The 27,967-nt window shown below is 45.1% G+C and overlaps 1 protein-coding gene across 1 annotated transcript in view; it reads right to left on the reverse strand.

Moving 5' to 3' along the window:
• Positions 1–261: 261 nt before the first annotated feature.
• Positions 262–27,967, reverse strand: part of PHYHIP (phytanoyl-CoA 2-hydroxylase interacting protein) — a 56,147-nt gene continuing 28,441 nt past the window's right edge. The window contains exons 3-6 of the mRNA XM_082255473.1: positions 15,654–15,829; positions 10,989–11,163; positions 4,251–4,368; positions 262–979 (exon numbers count right to left, since the gene is read on the reverse strand). Of these exons, the coding sequence (XP_082111599.1) occupies positions 454–979; positions 4,251–4,368; positions 10,989–11,163; positions 15,654–15,821 (987 nt within the window). The 5' untranslated portion in view covers positions 15,822–15,829 and the 3' untranslated portion in view covers positions 262–453. The remainder of the gene's footprint in view (positions 980–4,250; positions 4,369–10,988; positions 11,164–15,653; positions 15,830–27,967) is intronic.

Genomic DNA, 27,967 nt, shown 5'->3' on the forward strand with positions numbered 1-27,967 from the left:
AAATTCAAGCCTGTGCTAAAAATGATAGCGGGAGAATGAACATTTTGATCTCATTAATTGCTGTGGAGGAATACACAGTTCTTTGAAATACAATAATACAAGAACTATGGATTAGGTGACAAGTCTTGACTAGTGGTGGGCAATCATCTACCTATATATTTTACTCCTTTTGTGTCATTAGTGTTAATTTGCTATATCTGGCAAAACATTTTGGAACATGTCAAATCACAGATTTTTAAACCTGCTCTATTAATTTTTCCACCTTTAGAGCATAGGGAAGCCCATTTGTTCGCAAGGGAAGAACCACTAAGCTGCCTTTCAACCTTCTGTTTCTCTTGTCTGCCTGCATGTGGACTAGGTGTTCTGTGGGGATTGGTTTTGGAAATGCACTACTTACACTTTCAACACCATAAGCCACTCAACAAATAGTGCTGACAAACTACATGTGCCTCCCTAGCGCCCTCCAAATATGTTGCACACCTTGCAGCTAGGGTCCTTCTTGGCGTTTGCTGTTGAGAGGCTCATTAACTGATGCCCTTTGATCTCTGATAGTTGGCCTAAGCCCAGAGGCACTGGGTCAGTATAGAATATCTCAAGGATAAGATCCTGTGCATGCCAGTAACTGCCCTGTTCACCCTGAGTCAGGAAAGGGTTGTTCTTCGGGTCCAGCAGTGGTAAGCGGGCGCTACAGAAGATATCTCCTTGAGATCCTTGAGGTGCCAACACCAGAATGGCATAGTGATAGGCGCTGTACATGCAATAGAAGTCGGCAAAGTAAAGATTTGTCCCCTCATTAAAGAGGTGCCTGGCGGGTACGGTGACCCTCCATCTCCCATAGGGAGAGTCATTTGGTGGCAGGCCTGTGTTAAATTCTGTATTGCAGCTGAAGAACACACCATGAAGGGTACTGCTGATGGGTGATCCATGGCTCCCACTTTGGTCTTTTAAGGATGGAAGCATCAGGCCTCCCCACTTGTCCCTGTCAAATTTTAAAACAGAAATAATCAATACAAAAAGTGTTACTGCATACACTATGTAACATATACCTGTACATTCAATACATAAAGTGTTACTGCATACACTATGTAACATATACCTGTACATTATGAACAAAGGATCTGTAGTCATTGTAGTATCAACACTCAGGAACCTTGTAGTGTCAATCAGTATAGCCACATTAAATGAACAAACCAATTTGTCTATATGTACTTGGCCATATACAGTATATATACTATATGGGAAAATATTTGTAGACACCTTACAATCACACCTATATGAGCTTGTAGGATGCCCCATTCTAAAACAGTGAGCTTAAATATGGAGTTGCCTACCCCTTCCTTTTTAGCCATAACAGCCTCAACTCTTCTAGGAAGGATTCCCACAAGAGTTTGTAGTCTAACTGTGGGAATTTATGCCCAGTAAGCCATAAATACATTTAGTACACACAGGCTTTTTCAAGGCCTTCCTCAAATTCTTATCCAAAAGGTTGGAATCACAAAATTGTCTTAAGTGTCTTTCTATCCAAGAGCATTAGGCTCCGTTCACATATTGGCATCTCGGATCGCAGGCAAAATAAACGCGATTCTGCCCACGATCCTGAATCATTGCAAATTGCGGGATGCCCGTGCGATTCCTGTGACTTGCAATAGCACCCCAAACGTGGCGGGATTTTGTCGCGATTGTCGCCTGACGAATCATGGTAAAATCACGCAAACAGAATTGCGGGACGCCTGGCGCCCAGATGAAGTTCTCAGGTGTCCCGTGTTTCTGTTTGCACGATTTTACTGCGATTTGTCGAGCGACAATCGTGGCAAAATCTCGCTGCGTTTGGGGTGCAATTGCAAATCATGGGAATCACACGGGAGTCCTGCGATTAGCAAAGATTCGCTGTGATTCTGCCCGCCATCCGAGACGCCAGTATGTGAACGGAGCCTTAATGGTACCCTTCAACCAACACTGAGCACTCCTAACTCCAATTTACAGGGTGTCCAACCACACTTGTAGCCATTATAGTGTAAATGAGATGATACGGTATCCACAAACCTTTTGCCATATAGTGTAAATTGGGTGTAGGAGTTGAGCTATAAACCATCAGTGGTCGAATCGAAATTAGATTGTATTAGGTTTTTCCTGGATCTTTGTAGTGTAAGTAGTATTTTAAGGATTTCTATGTTGTCAAATATATAATTTTTTTGCTATATTTACTGCTATGTCATTTGGTGGAGAAGTCAGATCAAACAGATTGTAATTAGACACTCCCAGAAACGGGGAGAGACTGTTTAAAATACTATGTGCTGGAAGCATTCTGGAGAGCTGGACAACTGCTGTTAAATACAGTGCAGTGGATTGGGTCTCCAATGGCCCCCTGCACAGTGTTTCAGCTAACAGCGTGCAGCCAGTAGTGACATGATTTTCAATGGACCGGCTGTTACCTACAGAGGGGGGCAATGGTTCTGAAGTTAAAGAGGAACTTCACTCACCATCCACTCCCCCCACCCTTATACCTTTCCCCCATTTACCTTTCTTACTGAGTAGACCAAAAACACATACTCACATGCCCAGCGATCCAGGGGTGTTTTGTGCACATCCACCATGCCACTGCTGTGTCCCACTCCACCATCTTCATCTGTAAATTCATCAGGAGTATGGTTGTCTCTTCTGGGTTCTTGCAGCTGGCCTCCTAATGACACATATGCAACGCAAAGGATCATTGGGGTACCGGCCGCAGGTACCAATAAGAGACAGCAAGCTCCCAGATGATACACCCTGGTGCATGCGCAGTAGAACAATATTGACCTCATGGGATGTGTGATGTGGGAATTACATGCAGGCAATAGAAATGTCGTTCTGGCCTAGGCCAGAATCTAGGAAGTGGAAAGCGAATACCACATGGGCCAGAATCTAGGAAGCGGGGAGTGAATTCCCACACAAGCCAAATCTAGGAAGTGAGGAATGAATTCCCTGATAAAGTAATAATAAAAAAAAATAATAAAAATTGATATTGAGAGAGGAGGGGGTAGGTGGCATAGGATGGTGAAGTTCTGCTTTAAGCAAAGTATTAGGCAACTGTGGGATGGGAGTTTAGTGAGCATTGAGTTCAATGTTTCTCAACCTATATTCAGTCAAGGCACCCTTAAAAATGATGCACAATCTCGAGGCACCCCATTAAAAAAAAAAAAAAAAAAAACTATCAGTTTTACATAATGCAGCAACATTCACACACGTAGGACACTCAACATTCAAGGAGATTTATTCAAGGGGATACTGGTACAGACTAGTATTCCAATGTGTCTCTTGTCCTTTTTTTCTCCTTCACTCCGCTAATGTGACCACAGTGCTGACGTTGAGGGGCAGGGGAAGGCAAACAAGGATTCTGTGCAGGGGCCCAATGTTATCCTTATCAACCAATGATGTCATTGGTTGTTAGGACACCTGTGGCTACAAGGTTGTAATGGCGCACAATGAAAACTCTTGGCTTTATGTAACTAAAAGGTAGGCTTGATTCACCCGCTGGCTTGTATACAATTTTTGTGCATTTTTTAGGCATTTTGCTATGTCACCCCAGGGTGCCTGGGCACACTGAAAAAAAAAAGGCTGGTTTAGATAATAGTCTACCTGTACAATAAATTTTTCATTAACAAGGGTTCAAATACAGGTGAGATTTGTAGTTCATTAGTGGCATGAGGTGGCATGCTTACCCCTTGTAAGCAGTTTCTTATCTTCCAAAGATTGGTCTAATTTTTTTTACAAAGGTAGTAATGTTGGAAAAATAACTTCAATTTTTTTCACTTCATCCACTAACTCTAATGGCCTTGGTAAGGCTTACAGTGTTGTTGCTCAGGAAGCACTGCCATGTTTGTTCCTGCTTGCTTTTCCAGGTTACATTCCTGTCCCAGGCCCCCAGTTGCTGCTTACAATGTTCATTTTTAGATGCAATGACTGCAAAGACCAATCGACCCAATATTTATAAATGGGAATATATGCAACTATTTAATAAATTCACAAGAACAAACAAATGCACGTATACTCTCTACAGAGAGAACAGAGATCACATGAAGCAATCACACTAAAAAATTACATCATGGATGAGTTGTAACATAACCCAATAAAACCTTTTCTTTTACTAGAAAACTGAAATCTGATTAGGTTGCAATACATTATTGCCCATCAAAGCTGCAATTCCTTATTGAAGAATAGTTTTTGATTTAATAATACCAGAAAGAATGCTTGTAGAATAATTTATCTGGTACCTGACATGCTGGAAATATTCTGCCGTCTGATTCCGGTAGAAGACCTGAAATGACAACATTCGGCCTGCAATCCCCTCCGCCTTTTCCTTCAGCTGCTGCACCTGCTCCATGGCATAATCTGTTCAAGGATATGGAATACACAAATGTTTATGTTCTTACTTCTTTAGGTTTTCATGTTGAACATATGATTAAACTGAACTATGTGCTACACTGGTGTGAAGGATGTCTGTGTCGTTTTACCCTTGTCTAAAAAGATTTTGGCTCTATATTTGTAACATTATGATAATGATTTTTAAGAGAATATGGAAGTTGCATGTTTTATGTATTCCTCTGAAAATGCTTTTGGCAGATTGTTCAGCTGGGTCACTGACCTATAGCCAGGGGCTTAACTACAGCGGTTGCAATTGCAACCGGGTCCCATGCTCCAGGGGACCTGTCTGGCTCCCCTGTACACCTTGATAGGAGGGGCGGCGGGGGCAGCATGTAGAGAAATCACTGTCCTCCTTTTTCCTCCTGTAGCTGCAGGAGGAAAATGGAGGAGATTGGTTCCTCTGTATGCTGCCTTTGCTACTCCTCCTATCCAGTTCACTTGTGTTCTGCTGTCTCTGGGCCCCTGTGTGCTCCCCTGGTCCCCCTCCCCACTGTGCTCCCTTCCCTCTCCTGCTGGCTGCTGCAGGGAATGTGTCACAATAGAGAACCAGGAAGGGAGTCAGTAAATATGTAATTTACTAGCTCCTTCCTTTTCTGAATGGACAGAGTCAAAGTCAGTGACATTGTAAAAAAATAAAATAAAATTATAAAAAATAATACAATTAAAATACCAAAAAATAAAAACTACTGACACCAATGGGTGAACTTCCATGATCCCAAAGGTCACACTTGCGACTGGGCCCTGGTATTCCACCACCGTGGGGTGGCCCCAAGATGGCAGGAAGTTGTGCCACTGCAGAACTTGTGAAAGGGTCCGCTGCGGGCCCATAACAAAGATCCGCGCAACGAGAGTAAAGGGCCCCAGGATCAGTGGGAAGAGCCCCAGGCTTGAAGGGAAGAGCCCCGGCCAAGTGTCCGGGGGGGCCCTTCATGGTTTCTGGCACCGGGGCCCTGAAGGTTCTAGTTACGCCTCTGCCTAGAGCATATATCCAATTTTGTTGTTCTGGCTTTCTAATCTGTATGTCTGTTCCATGCCAGTAAGTCACAGTAGCCAGAGACAGTCGGGAAACTAGTACTCTTAGGGGCAGCACAGCAAGGGTAGCCTCTGTACTGTGTGGGACTCATTTGTTCTCCTATTATAGGCTGCAGGTGGCCAGTAGAAATCCTTTAAGATTTGCGAGGCCATCGTGAGAGAGATGAAAAAATTGTAGTTTTTGTATCATTTGGCATGCCACAGTGTGGGAGTATATCAGCGGTTGAGCCCCACTTGTTAGGAAGAGGTACCTCATGAGGAGTGAAAGAAAAGATTTCCCCTTACAGGGTATCTCTTCAGCCAGCTTCTTGGAACGATCACCCACCATCAGCCTGATAAACCACAAGGACTTTCGCTAACTCAGGAAAACCCAGTAATTTGGATACCTCCTCCAAGAGAAGGCATTCTGTAGTCTGTAAGCTCCCATTATATTTCTGTAGCACCCTCGTAGCGTAGGATGCTAGGTACATTTCATTTTTGGTTGTTTGGTTTGTAATCAAAGGAGTAGTGATTGACTGTTTTAGTCTGCTCGGGGTTTCACATGCTGGGAGTTTAATTGCATTCCCCTGACTCTAGAAGTTTCTAGAGTTTAGGGAGGGGAATACAAATATCCAGTCTGAATATTGATCTGGGCGTAGCCAATTCTTAGGGAGCCGTGCTCAGATGGTGGCTAGTTGGTTCACCACAAGGAATCTAGTCTGGAGAAGGATTGTCTCCCTCACTGGGTGGTATTTGGAGGAAGCTGGAAGGAGACAGCTGTCCTGGGGACTTGTGACAGGTCCCAGAAGGCTGCAGCACCATTCACAAAGCGCGGCACAGCTTCAGCTTACACTGTGGGCAGCCGGCTGTGAGACCGCAAGGAGTCACACCTGGCTGCCCACAGTTAACATGTCAGTGACAGTATACCAAAGACCAGTGAAGACAGCGCAGGATCGCTGGACAGGTGAGTGTCTGTTTATTGTCACAAAAAAGTGCAAAGCTCTCCTTCAATAAAGGGAATTCAAATTATTGTGCATAAATAAATATCTGAAAACAGTGTAGAAATCATCTAAATATAAGAAAATTCATGTGAGTCCATCTTTTCTTTTAATTATATATACAGTCCAAGAATAAACGATTCAATGTCCGTGAAAGAAAGTGCAGTCCCATACACCAGAAACTCAGCAGCTACAGTTTTTGTTGCTGATGACTTCATTTTTACAGAATTGACTGAAGCTCCTCTTTAAGTACCAATGTGTTAACTTCTCCTACTTTTTTTAGGTATGCTGGTTAAGCCCCCACCCACACAGTGTAAACAAGGCCTAAGCAATAGTTAATATTATTTTAGAACTACTGTTAAGAATCAGCTATAGAGTTTAGGATATATTACTGTATACCGTTTACTGTTGTCTATTGCAGAGGTCTTCAAAATATGGCCTTCCAGTTGTTCAAGAACTACAATTCACATCATGCCTAGTTATATCTGTGAATGTCAGGGTTTTACAATGCCTCATGGGATGTGTAGTTCTGCAACAGCTGGAGGGCCTTAGTTTGAGGATCCCTGGACCCTGGTATATGGTTTTGTAATGCTGGAGGGGAAAAGGAGCCTTCAATGTAACCGCATGTAGGTCTCTTCTGTGGGAGTACACACATATAATGCAATTGTGTGAACTTTCTGCGTATCTGAACCATAACATTGTTTCTATTATTGAATGTTCCTCAACCACTTCACACATTAACAAAAATATTTTTTTGCAGAATTTAGACCTAAAAGGGACCAGAAGACGCACAGGACTCCTGTGCAATTCGCTCCTGACCTGTCCCGGAGCTGTGTGAACCGGCTTCATTGAGAGCCGGTTACAGGCTCCTGACATGCGAATTTCGATGCGGGGAAACCTGCATTCAATTCGCATAAGTGTGAACCCAGCCTCAATCTTGAAGCCCCTTGTGTATTTCTTCCAAATCTGTGCAGGAATTAGTATTGAGTTCTGGCATGTTTAAATCCTAGTCCAATCCCATCTGAGCGAACCCCCCAAGAAACTGTACTGTACTCCGCTCCAACCAGCGAGGAGTGAACGTCCGAAGCCAGCGGTCTGCACCTGCCTAGACTCTTCAGCCTCCTACTGCTCCCTCAGGATACCAAAGTTTCATACATCTGTGGCAGAGGACAAGCATTTACAAAACAGAGATTCAGTGACCCTGCATCCTCGGTAAGAGGGTCAGTTCCTCCTACTGATCTCGGAATCTGTCAAATCCAAGGACCTCTCCTTTAAAACTTCCAGATTATATGCTTACACCTTTGGGACCAATCGGAGGACACCAGTGTCTTTTATCCCTTTCTCTAAACGGAAACCAGGAGTATTTGTGGTTACACATAGAAGCTTGGGGTTTGCTACATACCCCAGGACCCTATTCATCCCTAAGAGGCATTATTCGTATACTTGAGACCAATAGGCCCAAGGATCCAGTAACAAGCCTGGGGGGCACAGGACCTGAACCTCTCTTCCCCCCACTTCCCCATGGGCACAGATGTTCCTGAAGTCTAGAAAATGGTGATGTTTTTTCCTTGACAAAGGCAATATATGCAGAAACGCGTCGGAACCCTAGTTCTACAACCAGGAATCACCATTTAATAAGTAAAATGGTTCATAAATTGTCTATTGTGTAATACCCATTACCTATGCAACCAATGTTATTCTTTTGTTGTTTTTTTACTTTTATATGTAATCCTTTCTTAATAAAATGAATATATAATTAACCTTGCCTATAAAATCCCACTTTCTCCTTTTTGGCCTGAGGAACCAAACTTCTTTTTCGAAGAAACTGTACTGGGCCCATCATATGTGGCTGGGGCATTGCCTGTCCTGTAGCAGCGCATATGCAGTAAAATGGGCATGCATACCTGAGGCTGCGGACAGGGAATGCCTTGGCCGCCTATGATTAGCCCGGTATAGTGACAGATTGCTTGCAACTAGGATCCAAAAACACACACAAGCTAATCACTAGCAGGAATCCTCCATGGAATAACTCATGACTTTTACCTTTGTGCAGTTCTGCAGGAGATTACTGTAATACATCAAGGTCGCTGCTGCTGCTGCTCTCTCTATGTGTGCAGGGTGATCAGTCTTCTATCCGTCAGGTCCCTCCCAAAGCTCTGCTTTCTGCAAAGGCTATGTGCAGCACCATGGCAATGTCACTGCTACTTTTCCAAAGTCTGGGTTTGCAAAGGCATTTGCTACACACAGAGTGGTTTTGTAAGTTTGTGGCTATTTGAGTTTATATTTAAGTAAACATGTTTGTGCCTGGAGTTCAGCTTTAAGAAAACTGCATACGGCAACCCATGATGCCAAGCATGCTGAAAAGTGTATTTTGGGTTTATATACAATTTAAAGCTGAAGTTTGGCTAAAAAAAAAAAAAAAAAGAAATACCAACATTTTATTGTGCAGGCAGGTGGATCCTGGATCCTGTCAAAAGTTCTTTCACTGATTTCACTGCCTGTAATACAATTTGTGAAAGAGGGAGAGTCTGATCAGTCACAGGATTCTTTCCCCCATTTACAGATTGTGTTACATGCAGTGTGATCAGTGAAAGAACTTTTTTCAATGGAGGAAGCAGGAGGGGGTGTGTCTCCGTCGGACCATCAGTACTGCTGTAGGGAATTTTTATTTTAACTAAATTTCAGCTTTAATGCATATCAGGGGAATTGGTGTAAAAGGGACTGTTGTTAGACAAATACAAGGGATGCTATTGCTGGCCTATGTATGAAAACGCCAGTTGCCGTTCACTTTTGTTAAAACACTGGCTTCACTGAACCGTTTAACCCAAAGCAAAAACACAATTTGTTCTAGGTCATTGACTGAGTTTACACATGTACCCATAAAAAAAAAAAAATTCCAAGCTCAACTTACCGACCTGCCTGCGACCAACCAGATTTACCTGTCCAACAGAAAATGGGGTGCCTTGCCGAGGCTCTGTGGCTTACCCATGTATTTGCAAATGTGTGTGTGTGTAGCACACTCCAAGAGTGAGAGAGAGAGTATAGTTTTGGATCTTTTCTGCTTACCAGAAAGATTGCTGGGTAAATCTATATTGTTCTTTGACTACCAGAGTGAAGGATCTGCTAGTGAGGTCTGCTCATGGTGTTCAGGTGCAGCTTAGTTTGTCTGAAATGTTTCACACTGGTCCAATAGGGTGGCATATTGGACAGTGGGAGGAAACCTGACAAATGAGTGCACAGGCATTTAGTATAGACCTGGAGATTGGCAGAGAAAATTGCCTCAGTGCATGCTGGGATACTGTATAAATGCCAAGGGCACATGTACTCAGGGTCTTTCAGCTGGGGAGCGGAGTCCCGGGGGGGGGGGGGGGCTGCCTCCTGCTCTATAGAAGTTGCCATGTGGCCTCAGGTGGTCGACCCTGAGGGCCTAAAGAGTAGAGAGGACTGAACCCAGAGGTCCTGCACAGCTGACTGGAAGGGAGAGACTGGAAAGGATCAAATTTTGCGTACAGTGAGTACAGATCTGTGTCAAGGGGCCTATCCTGATAGGGGCCAGAAGACTTAACCTTTTCCATACACGTGGCAGTATGGTTAAAGCAGTGTGACTGCTTCTACAAGTAACCTGGTGAGGCCAAGTGAGGGTTGTCCTTATAAACTGTAAATAGTTCAGTTGGAGTACCTCACTATTCCCTTCTCCCATCCAAGTTACACAATAAATATAAAAAATAAACACCCCTGCACTGTTTATTGAGTAAAGAGCCATTGGGAGTAAGGATGGATGTGAGAACTACCCCTAAGTGACTCTCTTCAGTTAATCAGAGGAGGCCCAGGAAGTCATCACACAGCAAGCCCTACAGGGGGCAGTGCTATGTATGCAACTAAACCCCTGTTTTGAACGCATACTGTTGGACAGGTCAATTTGATTGGTCACAGGCTGGTCAGTAAGTTCAGCTTGGAAATTTCTTTTGTATTTTTCTTTGTATGTGTTCCCTTTCCAGTGCTCCTTGCTGCAGTGACCAGTAACAGGTGGGGGCAGTAACCACTTGTTTGTACCATGTAACAAATAAAGTACTTTTATTCGAGAGCATCTGAGCTGCCAGCCTTTTTTGATTCAAGATAATTTATCTGTGGGACCTGAACGCCCTGGCTAGAGCACCGGACTACAGTTCATGGATCTCTATACCAGCAGTAGAGCTAGGGTAACATCTTGTATTTTCCATTGACTGAGTTTAGTATGCCACTAAGATAAATAGCATTTTGCAGCAATAGCACTACTATATTTTTTTAGGACTTTTTTTAACGTCCAATTTTAATCCTTTGAAAAAGGAAGCCGTAGCAAGACCTTTGACATACCATATAAACAAAATTTGCAAATGACAAGTAAACTAGAATAATCTGACATTTGGGAATGTGATACTGGAAAGTTAAAATTGAAGTTCTCTTTTAATTTGCTGGAATTTTTTAAAGGAACGTAAGTCTGATGTATACCCATATACACTGTGCATATCGCTATACATATCTTATACGTACCATATACATACTATATATAGGTATCAGCAATGTGTTTATGTATCTTACCCCCAGTACAGAAGTGCAGTGTCTCGCTCCACCCAGATACAGTGTACTCTCCATCACTGCGTTTTACGGCGGTCTGCACAGCCAACGTGTACTCAGTTCGGGGACTCAGGAACCAGTGACCACGCACTGTCATAGGCAAGACCACTGCTTTTGCCACCAGTTTGGTTGGCACATCCTTTGTCGATAAACAGAAGACCACAAAGTAGACAATTACCTGTTACATTTATGTAGTTATAATACAGGTGTTTTAGCTTTGTGAATTGACTCTATTGCAGTTAAAGCCTAACTCCAGCATTTTTTGAGACTTTGAGACATTAAGACTTTTCTGTAAGATTTTAAACGCTCAGTAATAGAATGGTGCACTTTTTATTTAAAATGTTCAGAGACAATAGGACCACAACTTGTAACAAATGCTTTTTGTCCAGTAGGTTAAATTGCAGTGACCACAACCTTCTAGATGAATAGCTCAGAATGCGCTTTGCCTACAGGGGTTTCTTGAGCTTATTAATTGACCTCTCATTTCTTGGGCTAACGTCACATGACAAAGTAAGGGTGGCATTCTGGAAAACACTGTAAGGTTGGCATTCTTTCTATTGGCCACCAAAATAAGGGACATTTTTCACACTGACCCCCAATAAATTGGTTTTATCAGGGGTTTCCCAACACCTAATATTTATTGAAATGGTTTCTCCAGGTTGAAAAAGATTGGCACTCATTTGCAGGCAAAAAATATTTTGCATCAAGTATCTATTACAGGGATGGATCTATCCTTTTCTGGAGTTGCTGTGCTAGTTGGCGGGTGGTGGCTGCCTCGCGTGTGGCCTAAGCCAGCAGCCGAGTTGACCACTAACACTAGCCTCCTGGGCAATATAGGACTTTGCCCAATGACTCTCCCCGATCAGTGAGTAGCGGGAGGAGACTAGCCCCCAATCCACACTCCTGACTGTGTGCCTAGCCCCCTCACTCCCCGGGGTTCCAGACACTGGGAACCTTCTCCAGGCCAACAGCCAGGGGACATTAGCAGAACACACTCTCTTATTCTCTCCACATACAACGATACAGACCAATTCATACACTCCAATGCCAAGATATTGTTGAAATAGCTTTATTGAACATTGTACAACAGGTGCAGTCTGGTTAGGACAGGGCTCTTTATAGCATGGCTGAGCAATAGAGCCTGAAACAAGCTATCTAAATGATTACAGCCGCAATAGGAAAATGCTTGGGCCCAGGTCCTAAGACCTTTCTCTAGCATATCATTTGGGGGACCCAGCAAAGTCCTTTCCTGTCCCAGGAGTAGTCCAGGCTTAGGAGGCCTCTTGTGGCCTAGCTGCTTCTTCCTCTCCCCCCCCACCACACACACGCACACACCCCAAGGGGGGGGGGGGGAGGACACGTTGTGCTGTCTTCCTTCCTGCTTCCAGGCCCAACTAAACTCCCAGTCCTAGAACCACCTAATGGGACTCCTTCCCACTCCTCCCACCAAGGGGGACGCCACCTGCTGACATGCTTCATTTGCAAGACCAGAGCAAACCAATGCAAGTGGCTAGTAGATGTAATCATTTTAATTTGGATTGGTGGTTATAAGAAGAAATCATCCAAGCTGTAGTCAGACACTCACACCATAGTTCAGAAAATCAAATGAAGGTATATCCCATTACCATGGAAGGAGAAAAATCTCAAGATGGTGCAAGTAACATTTGCTAATCTGCTATAAATGTATTTTAGTTGGAGCATTTTTTATTTGTTTTATTAAGAGCTCAAATGTTACTTGCACCAACTTGAGCTTACATCTTCCCACGTGGTATTGGGATATACATATCTGGATTTTCTGAGCCATGGTGTGAGAGATTGCAGCTTAGATGCAAGTTCTGGTTTGTGGCTATTACATCTACTGGCCACCGGTGTTGGTTTGTTCAGGTCTCATGTATGAAGTGTGGTGACTCCAGGAAAAGAACTTATCCATACTTGTAATGGGTACGGGTGCACCAGATTCTTCGGCCTGGGAGTGTAAAGGCTAAGTGCATTTTGACCTCTTACTTTTTGTGGAGTCAGACGATCTGATGAGTGTTCTGTACATCTACAAAGTGGGTAGTTATGGCAATAGAGCTTGTAGGAAGAAAGGGCAAATGCTGCCCCAGGTGATTATGATCAAAATGGATTGGGTGCTAGCCCCAGCTCGCCTCCGCAGCAATGATGAAAAAGGAATTTTGGCTGCCCACCACCACCAATCTAAGAATGTTTATTTGATGCAATAAAAAACTGTCACCAGGACATGAAAAACAGGTACAGAGGTTGACGCATTTCAAACAAAAATCATGCTTTTTCAAAACCTCAGGCAATAGAGCCTGCTGGACAAAAAGCATTTGTTACAAGTTTAGGCCCTATTGTCTCTGAACATTTTATATAAAAAGCGCTACATTCTAAGGTGGACCATAGATAGAGCGATTTCTTTCCTGCAACCATGCCTCCACTGGAAGAATATCACTAGTGGCTACAACAACTGCTAGCAGTAATCACAGGAAAGATCCGACAGGCTGGTTCTACCCAAGTTAATTGATCGAGCAATCAACTTGGGTGCATTTTTCCTGCCCATACATGGTTCGAATCTCATCCAGTTCTTGCTGAAACGACCGAGATTCTAAACTGTCTGTGGTTGGCTTAATACAGTGTAAAATTAAGCCTGTACATCGTATTCCTAATTTAAGCAGCTATACAAATATTTCTGGAAGTACCACAATTTTCTGCTTTAGGGTTTTAAATGCTGTACATCCCCATAAAAGGGATTTCTTTTCTCTTCCTGCTTGTTGATCCCTTCTCTTCATCCTTTGTATTTCACCCTTCAAATAGACAGGAAGTAGAAAGGTTCACTTCCTCTTCTGTCTTACTTCAAACAGTCAGAGAGTCGAGAAATATCTTAAATGAGGACACAGACCGCCATTAAAAATTGATAAGTTCTAACTCTACTACACTCTATCATGGGGGGTGTCCAACCTGTGGCCCACAAGCCACATGCGGCCCACGATGGCTATGAAGGTAACCTAACACAAAATCATAAACTTACTTAAAAAAATGTTTGGTTTTTTTTTCGTAAAAATGCATTTAAACTTTGCGGACACATGTGGTAAAAAGAAAAATTTGACAATGTCTCTGTAATGGATATTTATACGTTTTATCTTTAGAAAAAAAAATATCCTACTCTTCACAATCGTACCTTATTCATGTTATCAGTTTTCGTCTGCACCTATATTTGTAAACAACTATTTTCAAGGATGCAGCACAAAGGGAAAAATTAGAACCAAAATATCTAATGAGCACCCTGAAAATTCGTTGAGAATTGCTATTACATCCATCCAACCAACCAGATATTGATGTTAGTTTATTAACCACTTTAGCCCCAGAGGATTTGGCTGCTCAATGACCAGGCGATTCGGCACTGCGTGACTTTAAAGGACAATTGCGCAGTCATGCGACTTTGTACACAAACAAAATTTACATCCTTTTTTTCCCACAAACAGAGCTTTCTTTTGGTGGTATTTGATCACCTGTGCGATTTTTATTTTTTGCGCTATAAACAAAAAAATGTGACAATTTTGAAAAAAAAAAATATTTTTCACATTTTGCTATATAACATTCCCAAAAATTAAAAAATTAAATTTTTTACACATTTTAGGCCAATTTGTTTTCTGCTACATATTTTTTGTAAAAAAAAAAAATCGCAATAAGCGTATTTTGATTGGTTTGCGCAAAAGTTATTGCGTTTACTAACTATGGGAAAGATTTATGTAATTTTTATTGTTTTTTTTTTTTTTTTACTAGTAATGGCGGCAATCTGCGATTTTTTTTGCGGGTCTGTGACATTGCGGCAGACAGATCGGACCCCTAACTGACATTTTAGACACTTTTGGGGGTACCAGTGACATTACTACAGTAATCAGTGCTAAAAACATGCACTGTTACTGTAAAAATGACACTGGCAGGGAAGAAGTTAACTGTACTGGTTATCAAGGGGTTAAATGCGTCCCTAGGGGCGTGATTCTAACTGTCAGGGGGCGTGGCTTGTGAAGTAATCGCAGAGACATGCAATCCTATATAGCAGGATCACATAGCCTCTGTGATCACTTCAGGGAGAATGACAGACGGCTGTGTTTACATCAGCCATCTGTCCTTCTCTCTCTGCTGCGTGAGATCGCGAGTGGCCGGCTGCCATTGGAGCCGCTGGTCAAACGCGCTGGCTCTCCAGCTAACGAGCTGGGGCGCTCGTCCCCTACAGTCTCCTGAGCGAGCGACGTAGGGCTAAGTTGCTTTGCCCAGCAGCGGCTGAGTGCCGCAGTAAATGTACGGTGGGCGGGGCTGAAGTGGTTAAAAACCGTGTCAAATATCACACTAGTTCTTTATTACAAAATAAATGACATTTTTTTTTTTTACTCAGAGCCATTATATATATATTAATGATCGTTAACTTTTGATCTGCCTGACTTTCTGCTCATCAGCTATCCTTATTGTTAGTCTATTTTATGTGTGGCCCAAGACAAATCCTCTTTTTCAAATGTGGCTCAGGAAAGTCAAAAGGTTGGACACCCCTGCCCTATAAATACTAAAAAGCAAGATTTTGCTGGAGTTGGGCTTTAATGTATCTGTATAGAAAGAAGGTTTGTTACTCACCCGATGTTTGAACTTGTTCTCCTTCTGCCCACCTGTCTTATTCAGGTCTATGAAATAGTGGGTTACTCTCCTGGCATCGTATGGTGGCATCTCCCAGGACACCCGGAATGAGTCACAGGTTATGTCACTAATCTGAATACCATGTGGAGCAGTAAGAGGAGGCTCCATGACTTGCGCTGGAAGATGGAGAGGTAGAGAGGATGACAATTATATGAAAAATTGGTGGCAAATATAGAATGTGTATACGGAGCGCACATTTCAATAACCTGTTCTTACAAAGGTTATGAAATCTCTTTTCGGATAAGCATATGTAATAAATAAAAATTTCTTTATAATGAGTAGCACAAAGTCAGTAAAAGTTGAAATAAGACTTGACGTGTGAGTGCCTGCTCTGTAAGCATACATCCTTCCTTATGCTTGCAGCAAACCAGAACTAGATGGATCATAGGAATGTGGGCATTACTTTGCCAAATTTTTATTTCTTTTTTTGGTGGTATTTGTGCACCGTTATCGTGGCAAAATTCTGTTATCTTCGTGTATACAGTTAGGCTCATCGCAACCATGGTCTTTAGTCTTTAGTAGTCTTTAGGCTTCCTCTACAATTCTATTTCTTTGTAAGTTTGTGGAGATGTATGACTTCGTAAAGTTCCAATGTCAATTTGTAATGTTGTTTGTACCTTCATCTTTTAAAACTTTTCAATAAAAATGATTGGAAAAAAAATATGTGCACAGTTTAGTTAGCCAGCAGCGGGCCCAGGCTGGGGAAAGGCTTTTGGTCCTAGCCGGCTCACCTAAGCTAAGGTCAGGAGCTGGCCAAAGCAGGAACAAGAATGTGGGAATCAGTGGATCCAAGTTTTGCAGTCTCTTTGTGGTGCTGCTGAAGGAACTGGAAATTGCGGAGGACATCTAAGCCATGGATAATTCCATAATGAACTCTCATCTCACCTTGTGGAGCTATGCCTGGGCCTCTACATCATCTTAGTTAGGATTAGGGACAGTATGCTGTTCATAATGAACTGTATTCCACATCATGTTCCGTAAAGTTACATTAACTGTTACAAGCCTGGTCTGAAGTTTTTCAAAGAGGTGCATATTGGTTCTGCCATATTCTAAAGAACTTGGGTCTGTAAATGCACTATGGGTTATGAAAAGGTTAACTCTGCAAGACAAGAAGAGGAGTGTAGTTGCTATGGGTAACCAACTGAAGGAACAAGCAACCAGTCGTTAGGCGTGGTACCTAGTAAGGTGACACTTCCTCAGGAACTATGGAGTCAATATCCTAGATCCCTCCCTCATGGTCGATATCCTATGGCAACCGGATCCGAACCTGCGTTACGGAGATCTATGGCCTGGTCATGATGTACGAGAAGGGAAGAATTAGTAAGAGAATGCATGAGCTCCAAGCTTGGTGCTGGGAGGGACCCTGTTCTGTTACTGGGAGTGATGTCCCTCCTAATACAAACATATACGTTACAATGTGTAGTGACATTGGACAAGTCGGTTTTCATAGGAACTCTGCACTTTATTACTGCACACAGTGAAAGCTCATCTCTAAGTAGGGGAACTGCCCTTATGTTTGAATCTTCACACGATCGCAGTCTTCATCTGGTCCTGGGCATTGGTGAGCGCACTCCACGCGAGAGGTACCTCCACGTGCACGTGCGCAGATGACCCTGCCACAAGTGTATGCTTTTCACCTGTGTAATTAAATGCAGATATAGAAATACCTTTCAATGTAATTGTATATTCAGTTTTTTTCTTTACATACAGTTAGTGTAAGTAACTGAATTTGACATGATATCAGTCTCTGTCATTCCTTGCACAGCAGCACTAAGGACTGGTAAAGTAAGGGGGCACTGGGCGTCAATCAGAATCTGTTAATACACATTTGCTGACAGGCTTTTTTTCCTTTACTTCCACTCGGTGATCCAGCCAGTATGTCTGTTACTTTAAAACTTCCTTTAACAGACTAAGCGATCCAGCAAAAGTGGCAGCTAGAGACAAACCATTTACCACTGACAGGGGTGCTTTGCTGTAACTGCTTAAAAAGTGAAGTTTGGCTTTAAGGCAGAACTAAATGTAAAAAAATAAAATAAAATATGTACAGACCAGTTTTTATTGCAGAAAAGACATGCAATGTGTCTGCCAGTGTGCCGGGATGACTGCACTCCCACACATGCAAGGATAATTCAAATGGGCAAACACCAGCACCTGAAAGAACCCAGGAAGGACCGAGGGTGCAGGTGAGGGTCCTTGCAGGTGTCCAACTGTTGGAACTAAGGTAAGTATACATGCCTTTAGTTCTGCTTTAATTTGTTAGTCAAGTTTAAACAAATCTGCTAATCCAGCTAACACTACCTTCTACACAGATTGCCAATGCTGCTGTTCAATAGAGATGGGCCAAACGACCCCCTGTTTGGTTTGAGGCAGAACTTTAGAACATTGCAAAAGTTTGGAACTGAATACTGAACCCTATTTAAGTCTATGGGACCTGAACTGGAAAAATCAAAAGTGCCCATTTTAAAGGCTTATATGCAAGTAATTGGGCACTGGGCAATTGTAAAAAAAACATAATTTTTAAATGAGCAGTAATTTACCGATGCTTAAAGTGAAACCATCAAAATGAGAAATAACAATACAAATGAAAAATTCCTTTAAATATAGTGCCTGGGGGGGGGGTCCCATTGGTCTGCCTGTAATGTGGTGTAATATGGCACATTTGTACTGTGGATAGGGCCTGCTGCAGTAATAATGACATTTTAAAAAGCCCCAAAAAAAAACGGAAAATTGATATCAAATACTTACCGTAATTTTCCTTTCCTGATGGACTCCATGGCAGCATACGTTTGGGTAGGCCCCGCCTCCTCTCCTACCTCATAGGACCCCACTCCCATAAATCTTTGCTCCCTTTCAGCATCAGTGTTCTGTAACTAGCCTACTCAGGAATTGGGAGGGGACTCCTGCTGCCATGGAGTCCATCAGGAAAGGAAAATTACGGTAAGTATTTGATATCAATTTTCCGTTTTCCTGACAGACTCCATGGCAGCATACGTTTGGGAAATAACTCGCTATACACTCCCGGGTGGGAAGATGCTGAACAAAGAAAACTTTAATTGGCACTGTCAACTGACAAGACTTGAACGCCAAAATTAACGGAAGACAAAGCAGCAGGTTCAAAACAATAATGGGAAAGAAAAGTATTAACAGATGACCAAGATGCTGCCTTGCAGATCACGTCAGGTGCGACGTGCTTGGAAGCTGCCCAAGACGTAGCGACACTTCTTGTAGAGTGAGCTGTAATCGCCTCAGGAGGAGCCAAGCCCTTTGCTCTATACGCCCATTGGATAGCCTGAACGATCCACGCAGCCACTGCTCTGGAAGATGCCCGCATTCCTTTCTTTTTGCCATGTAGCAGAACGAAAAGGAAGTCCGATTGGCGGAAGGAGGATGTGGCCTCCAAATATTGACTTAGAGTGTTGCCCACGTCTAGAGGATGGACTGAAGAATTCTCATCAGTTCTGAAGGTGGGAAGAACTATCTCAGCATTTTCGTGGAAGACAGAGGTCACTTTTGGATTTGACCCTAGCATGGGGATAAGGACCACCCTGTCTTGAAAAAAGGTCAAAAAAGGTTCTTTGTGACCCAGATTGTGTATCTCGGAGACCCTCTTAGCAGAGGAAATAGCCACCAAAAATGCTGTTTTCAACGTAAGTTCCTTGACAGACATGGAAGCAACATCCTTTGAAGAAAAAAAAGTCCAAAACTAAAGGAAGATCCCATTTTGGGAATCTTGGCCTTCTCTGAGGCCTAAGCCTGACTGCTCCCTTAAAAAATTGCTGGATCAGATGATGGCTTGCCCACTGAATTCCGGTAAAGGCTGAAATGGCGGATACTTGCACCCGGAGAGAACTAACCGAGAGGGGCAGATCCAGACCAGACTGCAAAAAAACTTAAAATCTGCTGAACAGTAGGCGTACCTACTGGACCTGACCCCTGGGCCTGATGACTCATGAACCTGGCCCATATCCTTTCATATACCCTGTTGGTGCTGGGCCTTCTTGAACTCATGAGAGTCGGAATCACCTCCTCTGGACATCCGAGAGCTTCCAACCTCCCCCTCTCAAAAACCAAGCCCTGAGGTGCAGCCGTGCAGGGCAAGGGTGTAGAGTAGGACCCTGAGACAGAAGGTCCGACCTGAGAGGTAGAGGGATTGGATCCCTGAAGCTCAGAAGGGACAGCAGGGGAAACCATGGCCTGTTGGGCCAGAAGGGAATTATTGCCACGATCTCTACTTCCTCCATCTTCAGTCTCCGCAGGAATTGGAGTACTATTGGCACTGGTGGAAAGGCATAAGCAGACTGGAAGTCCCACCTGTCCGTGAGGGCATCCACTCCGAAAGCTTGAGGATCTCTGAATCTCGTGTAGTACTTCCGAAGTTTCCTGTTGCGTGGACTCGCAAACAGATCCACTTCGGGTGAAATCCCCAGAGATAACACCCAGTTGAACACCTCTTGGTGGAGGGACCACTCGTTGTTGTCTAGTTGGAAACGAGATAGGAAGTCTGCCTCCACATTCAACACTCCCGGGACAAAGACCGCTGAGAGATTGGCCAGATGATGCTGAGCCCATGTCATGATCGGTTCTGTTTCTTGGAGGAGAGACATACTGCGTGTCCCTCCCTGCCTCTTGACATAAGCCACTGCCGTGGTGTTGTCCATCCTTAACAGCACTGAAGCCCCCTGTGTTAGATGGTGAAAAGCCTGGAGTGCTTTGAGGGCGGCTCGAAGTTCTAAAACGTTGGACACTACTCCGTGACCTGGGAAGTTCCATCTGCCTTGTGCCACTTCGGTCAGACAGTGGGCTCCCCAACCGGTATTGCTGGCATCGGAGGTTATCGTTACCCAGGAAATCGGAGCGATTGAGTGGCAGTTGGTCAGATTTGTACGGCGTAACCACCAGGGAAGGCATCCCTTCATGAATGGAGTCAAGTGAATAACCTGTGACAAATTCTCCGTCGTCCACTGTTGGAGAAACCCCTTCTGGAAGGGTCTCAGCTTCCACATAGCCCACTTCACCATAGGCGAGGCGGCTACAAGCGTCCCTACTACCTTTAAACACTGGCGAGCAGTGAGACGAGAGGCAGCGAGAGCGTGAGACACCCTGCTCTGAATTACAGGAATTTTCTCTTCTGGCAGGGAAATGGTGCACTTCACCGTGTTGAACAGTGCCCCGAGAAACACCAGTGACTGCGTAGGCACCAGATGGCTCTTCTCTAGATTCAGAATCCAACCGAATTCCTGAAGAGTCGATGTCACTTGCTCCAGATGTAAGAGTAACTGATGTCTGTCCTGGGACAGAAGGAGAAGATCGTCCAGATAATGATGCAATCTAAAGCCTCTGGTCCTGATGAGAGCCACAACTGCCAGCAAGGTCTTGGAGAACGTGCGAGGCGAAGTTGAGAGCCCGAAGGGAAGACACGTAAATTGCATGTGGGCATGACCTACAGCAAACCGGAGAAACTGATGGTACTCTTTTGCCACAGGAACGTGGAAGTATGCGTCTTTTAGATCGATCGATGCCAACCAATCTCCTGGAAGGATCGAATGTTGAATGGTGACTAGGGACTCCATCTTGAACCTCTCTTGACGGATAGACCTGTTGAGATATGTGAGGTCTATTACCGGACGCCAGGTGCCGTTCTTCTTCTGAACGAGAAACAGAGGTGAATAGATTCCCAACCCTCGTTCTGCCTCGGGAACTGGCACAACAGCTCGCTGAACCAGTAAGGAGTCCACGTAGGCGAGAAGAATTTTCTTTTTTTCTGCCGAAAGAGGAAGTGAGGTTGCGACAAACCTGGGTTTGGGAACGTTGTCGAACGCCCACGAATGTCCCTGGGACACGATGTTTAACACCCAGGGATCCTGGATCGAGGCCGCCCAGACATCCCGAAATTGGAGCAACCTGGCCCCTACCGGGAAGGCCTGGACGGGCCCAACCTCAAAAGGATTTGGTGGCCTCCCGGTCACCAGACGAAGAGCCTTTAGGGCCTTTCTGGAAGGTGGATTGCCTTGACTTCCAACCTCTTCCGTAAGACTTGCCTGGTCTGTAGCTGCGTGCTTCCCTGGCACGATTGGTAGTTTGTCTTCTCGGGAAAGAGCGCTTCTGAGCGCCTGGGCGTTTATCCTGAGGGAGGAACCCAGATTTTCCACCCGTGGCCCGAGTTATGGCTGCATCCAATTTGTTCCCAAAGAGGGAAGAACCCTCAAAGGGAATTCGGCACCACGCCTGTTTGGAAGCAGCATCAGCAACCCAAGGCCTAAGCCAAAGGGCGCGTTTAGCCGTAACCGAAGCCAGCATAACTCGAGCCAAAAGGCGAATGGTGTCTAGAGACGCCTCCCCCAGAAAACCCGCAGCCATCTTCAGCTCCTGGATTGGGGAGCCCTGGAGCACTTCTTCCGAAACTCCTCCAAGAGTGCCCTCGAGGGCATTAATCCAGACTTCCATGGCCTTTGAAATTGTAGCCAAAGCCAAGGCTGGCTTACAGGCCATGCCGGCCGAAAGATATGCTCTTTTAAGGTCAGCGTCGATCCTCCTATCCAACGGATCCCTAAAAGAGGCTGTATCCTCCATTGGAAGGGTGACATGTTTGACCAAACGCATCACGGCTGCATCCACACTTGGGGAAGATTCCAGGTACTTCACCTTTTCCTGTTTAAATGGATACAGCTTTGCCATTTTTGTGGTCAGAGAATTTTTCCTTTCCACTTTGCTCCACTCCTCTGTAATTATATCTCCCAGCTCCCCTAGAAATGGAAAGTCCAAGCGCTCTTTGCATAGCTGCTTGAAATATTTTCGTTGTTTTGGGGAGGAGACAGCTGGATCTTCCCATTCAAGGGCTTCTCTCACCGCCTTCACCAGAGGGGAGACATGGCTGAACTCAAATCCTGAACCGGAGTCATCTGAATCAGATTCGGACTCTGACGGAAGGATAGAAGGATGGCTGGGCTGAGAGGACTCAAAAGGATCCTGAACCAGAAGATCTCTTTCCGGAGAGCGGGATGGCCCTGCGGAAGTACTTGGCTTTTGTAACTCAGCCAGAGAGTCTTTGAGGACTCTGCGTACCACTTCCTCAATATGATGGTCCGACTTCTCCCTTTCACCCGTAGCTTGGGCATAACAGGGTTTACACAGAGAGGAACCATCTGTTACTATGGTACCACATCCCCAGCATTTCTTCCCGTGTGGGCGATCAGAACGGCCATGATGTGTTGAACCAGAAGTTTCGCCATCACGTCCCCTACTATGGGGGGAATTGCGCCTGGACCTGGATGAGGAGTGCCGGTGATGCGACTTTGAACGTCTATCATCTCTGCGTTCTTTAGGCTGCTGATCAGACCTAGAAGAGCTAGAGATAGAAACATGCAGAGGTATATAAGAGAAACACCGAGAGATTCCTCCCCCCCCTTAAATGCCCAGCACATACCTGGTATGAGCGGGCTGGCCACTAGGGGGCGGAGAAGCGTCCATGTCACAACAATAGAGGGCAAACACACTCTTCCTACAGCGAGATACAAAAGACACACTGTACCAAAAAAAAAATACTAAAGGAAAGAGAGAACTGCCGAAAGATCCTTTAAAAATGTGAATCTTACCTGAATCAGCACTAGTCAGAGTCTGGGGGAGGCTGTATCAACGCTGCCGACCTTCCCACCAGCTCTGACAAACACAGGCTTTTAAATATGGCGCCTTGCGGCCGCCAGACGTTACCGCGCATGCGCGAGTGACGTCACGCGTCATCCCCGCGCATGCGCACCGAATCCTGTGCCCGACGACTACCGCGCATGCGCAGAAGCGCCGCGCAACCCAGAAGCGGCTGCCGCAATTGCGGCCACGGCAAGACCGGGAGCCGCCGGGCACCGATAACAGGGGCAAAACGCTGTGAAGTGACACTCGGCTACAGAACCCACACTCAACCAAGCCACAGTAAGTACCTAAGACACTGACAAAAGTAAAAACGAAGTAAAAAGAGGTCCCATAACAGGGCTTACCACCCTGCCCAGAGCAGAGAAGAGTCCCAGAGGCACACCACCGGTCCATATCTTCGGGCAAATTAAGGCCACCCGCGGCAGCAGGGCTCTCTCGGCCAGACCCCCAGGCTCCTGCAAGGGGGTTTCTTCCATTGCCCCCTCCATACCCTGCTAATAGCCAGGGCTTAGCGGAGACTCTACGACCCCTTCTGCTCCAAAGTATAGGACTGGAATAGTAGGAACATAACACCGTATGTATGAGGAGGACGAAAAAAGAACACTGATGCTGAAAGGGAGCAAAGATTTATGGGAGTGGGGTCCTATGAGGTAGGAGAGGAGGCGGGGCCTACCCAAACGTATGCTGCCATGGAGTCTGTCAGGAAATGTAATTTTTCATTCAAGCTTTCTTTATTTTAAAAACAAAAGCATAGGAAGCCAGTCTGTATGATGAGGCCACAATTTAGTGCATTCGAAACAAGATTGGAAATTTTGTGGCTAAATTCTGCTGTCTCTTTTGCAGATTTTGGATAGAAGTAACAGGTCCTGAAAAAATTGGTCTTTGGGTGTCAGTGGTCCCTTTACACCATAAACCCTATAGAGGTACTCTTGATGAAAGCAAAAATTGGCTTTGCTGTCAAAAATTGAAATAATATCCACCTAACAGGTGAGAAAAAAATGGTCCTTGGGTGTTAATTGTGCCCATGAAACCTACACCAAAAATTTCTTCCAGATCAAATCAACACATACAAAGCTAGGCAGCCTAGACAGTCTTTAAGAGATTTGAGATCCAGAAAGCACTTAATCAGCGACATTGGCATCAGGAGCTTGATAGCTGCTGCTAATCTAGGTCTGATTCATTTTGATAATTGTCAGCCGGTCTACAGAGTCTGTGGACAGACACGCTCTCTTATCTGTCACAAAACTTCCGGCAGCACTAAATGCCCATTCGGAAAGCGCGCTGGATGCAGGGCAGCCTAGCAGCTCTATTGCATACTGAGCAAGGTCTGGCCAATGGTCTATTCTCATGACCCAGTAACCCAGTGGATCGTCAACTGGAAAGCTCTCCATATCTGTTTACACCCCTAGATTATCTCCCACCATATGATGAAGATGAAGATGCTGATGATGGGATGTGAAAGCTAACAGCCGTGGGAGCAGAGGACTAAACAATCTTTGAAAGGCATCCCTGAGGTGGCCCCCTTCTTAGACCGCTCCTCTCTTGACAATCAAAAGCCTCAAAACTAAGTTTTCCACCAGACTGTAACCTAACAGATTTGGTAAAGGCATTACATAAACTCCTCTTTAAGGTGTCCTCCAGAAATGTATAGTTCAATGTTTTTATTGAAGGTTTGAAACTCAGGGTACAATAACATCATGGAGGTAACATAAGGATATCAAGTAACATCATTAGCCAAACATTACAGGCTGTGCCCAACATTAAGGAAGAGCTGACTGATTGTGGGAGCGGTGCCACTGTAGCCAAGGTTGCCACAAGGAAAGAGACTTTTGGTAAGTCCCTCTGCTGGAGACAAACATAAATTCATACAAGCTATGTTCCAAGTCCAGAACATCCCGTAGTGGAGGTCCTCAAGAAATGTAATTTTCTGCTTCCTCTGTGGGGACGGGAGGAGTTCTGAGACTTTCCCCATGGTGACGGTGGTCAAGGAGGGTTGCCAATCAATAGTGATCCTCCTCCTTGATGCCATGTATTCTAGGGTCCTTTCACAGGCATTGAAGAATGAGGGAGTCCATGCACTGCAAGTTTATGGAGGCATGAGAAGCAGACTCCTCTGGGTCAGTGAGGATTACAGTGTCTGGATGGAAAACCATCTGTTAAGGGTTGACTTATGTCTTGTTCTGCTTCAATGCCTCCAAAGCTGCCAGAATCCACCTCCTCCTCCCTCTCCTTTTGCGTGTTCTGTGGCTTAGGAAGAATGGTGTCTGCGTAAAGCGGGCCTTAAGAGGAAAGGAAGTCCTCCTCTTCCTCCCACTGCTCTGCCTCGGGTGCCCTGTCCATAAGGCCACGCAGAGTCTGCTCCAGCAGGAACACAACAGGGTTTGGGGCCTCCTCAAATGGTGACAGTACAGTGCATGAATTCTTTATCAGCAGCCATTGGTGTAGGGAAAATAAAGCAGAGCCGGCCTGAGCCTGTCGATGTGCCATACTGACACAGGTACTCGTTGATGGCCCCCTGCTGCATGTGCAGCAACTGCAGCTTTGCCACAGTCGAGTTCCGCCTAGTGGGCATGTCAAAAATCAGGCAGTTTACGGGCAGGTGGAATGCCCACTGAGTTTCAGCCAACTGAGCACTGGCTGTGTATTACCATCTGAAATGGCTACAGACTCTTCTGGCCTGCTACAGCAGATCTTCCAACCCTGGGCACCTATTTAAAAATACTGTACCACCAAATTGAGGACATGTGCCAACTTTCCCTGTCTAAGGACGGAGAGGAGGTTTGTGCCATTATCGCACACCACCATTCCTGGCTCCAGCTGGCATAGTGTGAACCACCTCTGGGCCTGCCACTGCAGAACTGTCAGAATCTCTGCTCCGATGTGGCTCCTGTCCCCTAGACAGACCAGCTGAAGCACTGCATGGCACCTTTCAGCCTGACTCATTGAATAGCCCCCTGAACACTTGGGGAGTACTTGTGGTTCATGGGACAGTTCAGCACAGGAGAACCTGGAGGAGGAGGGGGGGGTGGAGCTGTCAAATATTGCATCATAACCACTAGCTGTATGGAGACATGGTGGCACAACAAGCTGCAGCACAGAGGTCTGTCCTGCATCCTTCTGAGTTGCAAGCAGGGTTACCCAGTGTGCTGTGAACAAAATATATCATCCCTGACCATGCTTGCTGGACCACGTGGCAGCAGTAACGTGGACCTTGCGGCTGACTGCCTTGCCCAGCGATGCCACAACATTACCTTTCACGTGATGGTAGAGAGCTGGAATAGCCTTACATGAAAAGAAATAGCGATTAGGAACCTGCCATTGTGGTACTGCACATTCTGTAAATTCACAGAAGGGGGCAGAATCCACCAGATGGAAAGGCAGGAGTTGTAAAGCCAGCAGCTTTGACAAGCTTGCATTTAAACGCTGGGCATGTGACTGTATTTTTATTTTTTCACTGCAGCAGAAGGGGCAGAGACAATTGCCTGCTGTAGTCTACAGCTTGTGGTGTGCTACTGGCAGAGGTGCTGCAAAGATCTGGGACACCCTGCGCTATACCATCATCCCTTTCAGTAGAGGCTGCTGGTAGGTCATAAGGTATAGTGGGGGGTAGACCGGAAAGGTGAGAAGGAGAGGAGCAGAATTGCGTCCCTTTTGTGTGGCTTTCAGGTGGTCTTGCCAAAGGGCTGAGTGATGGGAGGTTAAATGCCTTGTCAAGCATGTGGTACCCAAATGGCTGGTGTTTTTGTCACGCTTGATGTGCTTGAGGCAAAGTTTGCAAATTGCACCAGTGTGATCAGCTGCACATGTGCTAAAAAGGACCCAAACAGCTGAGCTGTGGGAAGTGGACCAGGAGATAACAGCTCCACAATCTGGTGGAATAGGGTGGCTGCTCTCTACTCTTCCATGATGTCTACCTCTTTGGGTTGTGCCTCACCCTCACTTTCCTCCTCTGCTCTATCTGGCACCCAAGTCACGTCAGTGACCTCTTCATCATCATCATCATCCCCTCCATCCTCATCACTGGAGACAACTTGGCAATACACTGTGGCTGGGAGAACATGACTGCCAATTTCCTGTTTACCAGTGTTCTCCCCTCCCTGTTGGCTCATGTTCCTACATTCCTCAACCTCAGATCCAAGATCTGAATCAAGTAATTGCTGTACATTGTCAAGGAGCAAGTGGCTGACGCTATGTTCAAATAACTCAGCTAACTTCTCCATGCCTGATGCTGGGGCTATGGCAGGAGTAGCTGTGGACAAGGGGGCAGAATAAGCCACTCTGGCAGCTGCAGTGAACTGCACACTAGTCTCTGCTTGGGTGACAGGGTTTGGATGGCGCGGGCAACATCACTAAACCAAAGAAATGATGCCCTGCCTGAGGACAGACCATGTCCTCCTTTGCCTGTGGACCCATACGCTGCTGGCTCCCTCACAATGCCATGGGAACGTCTGCCCCACCTTGCCTCCCAGACATGATGGGGGGGGGGCGCTTATTAACAAAATATAATAAAGATGCGGAAATGTGTATGTGGATGCACTTTAATCAATGGAAAGTGGTGTTTGGGGCACTTTAACATGAGTACTCTCTACACAGACACACTCCACTGACAC

This window comes from Pelophylax lessonae, assembly GCF_965119305.1.
Source record: "Pelophylax lessonae genome assembly, chromosome: 4".
Taxonomy (NCBI): Eukaryota; Metazoa; Chordata; class Amphibia; order Anura; family Ranidae; genus Pelophylax; species Pelophylax lessonae.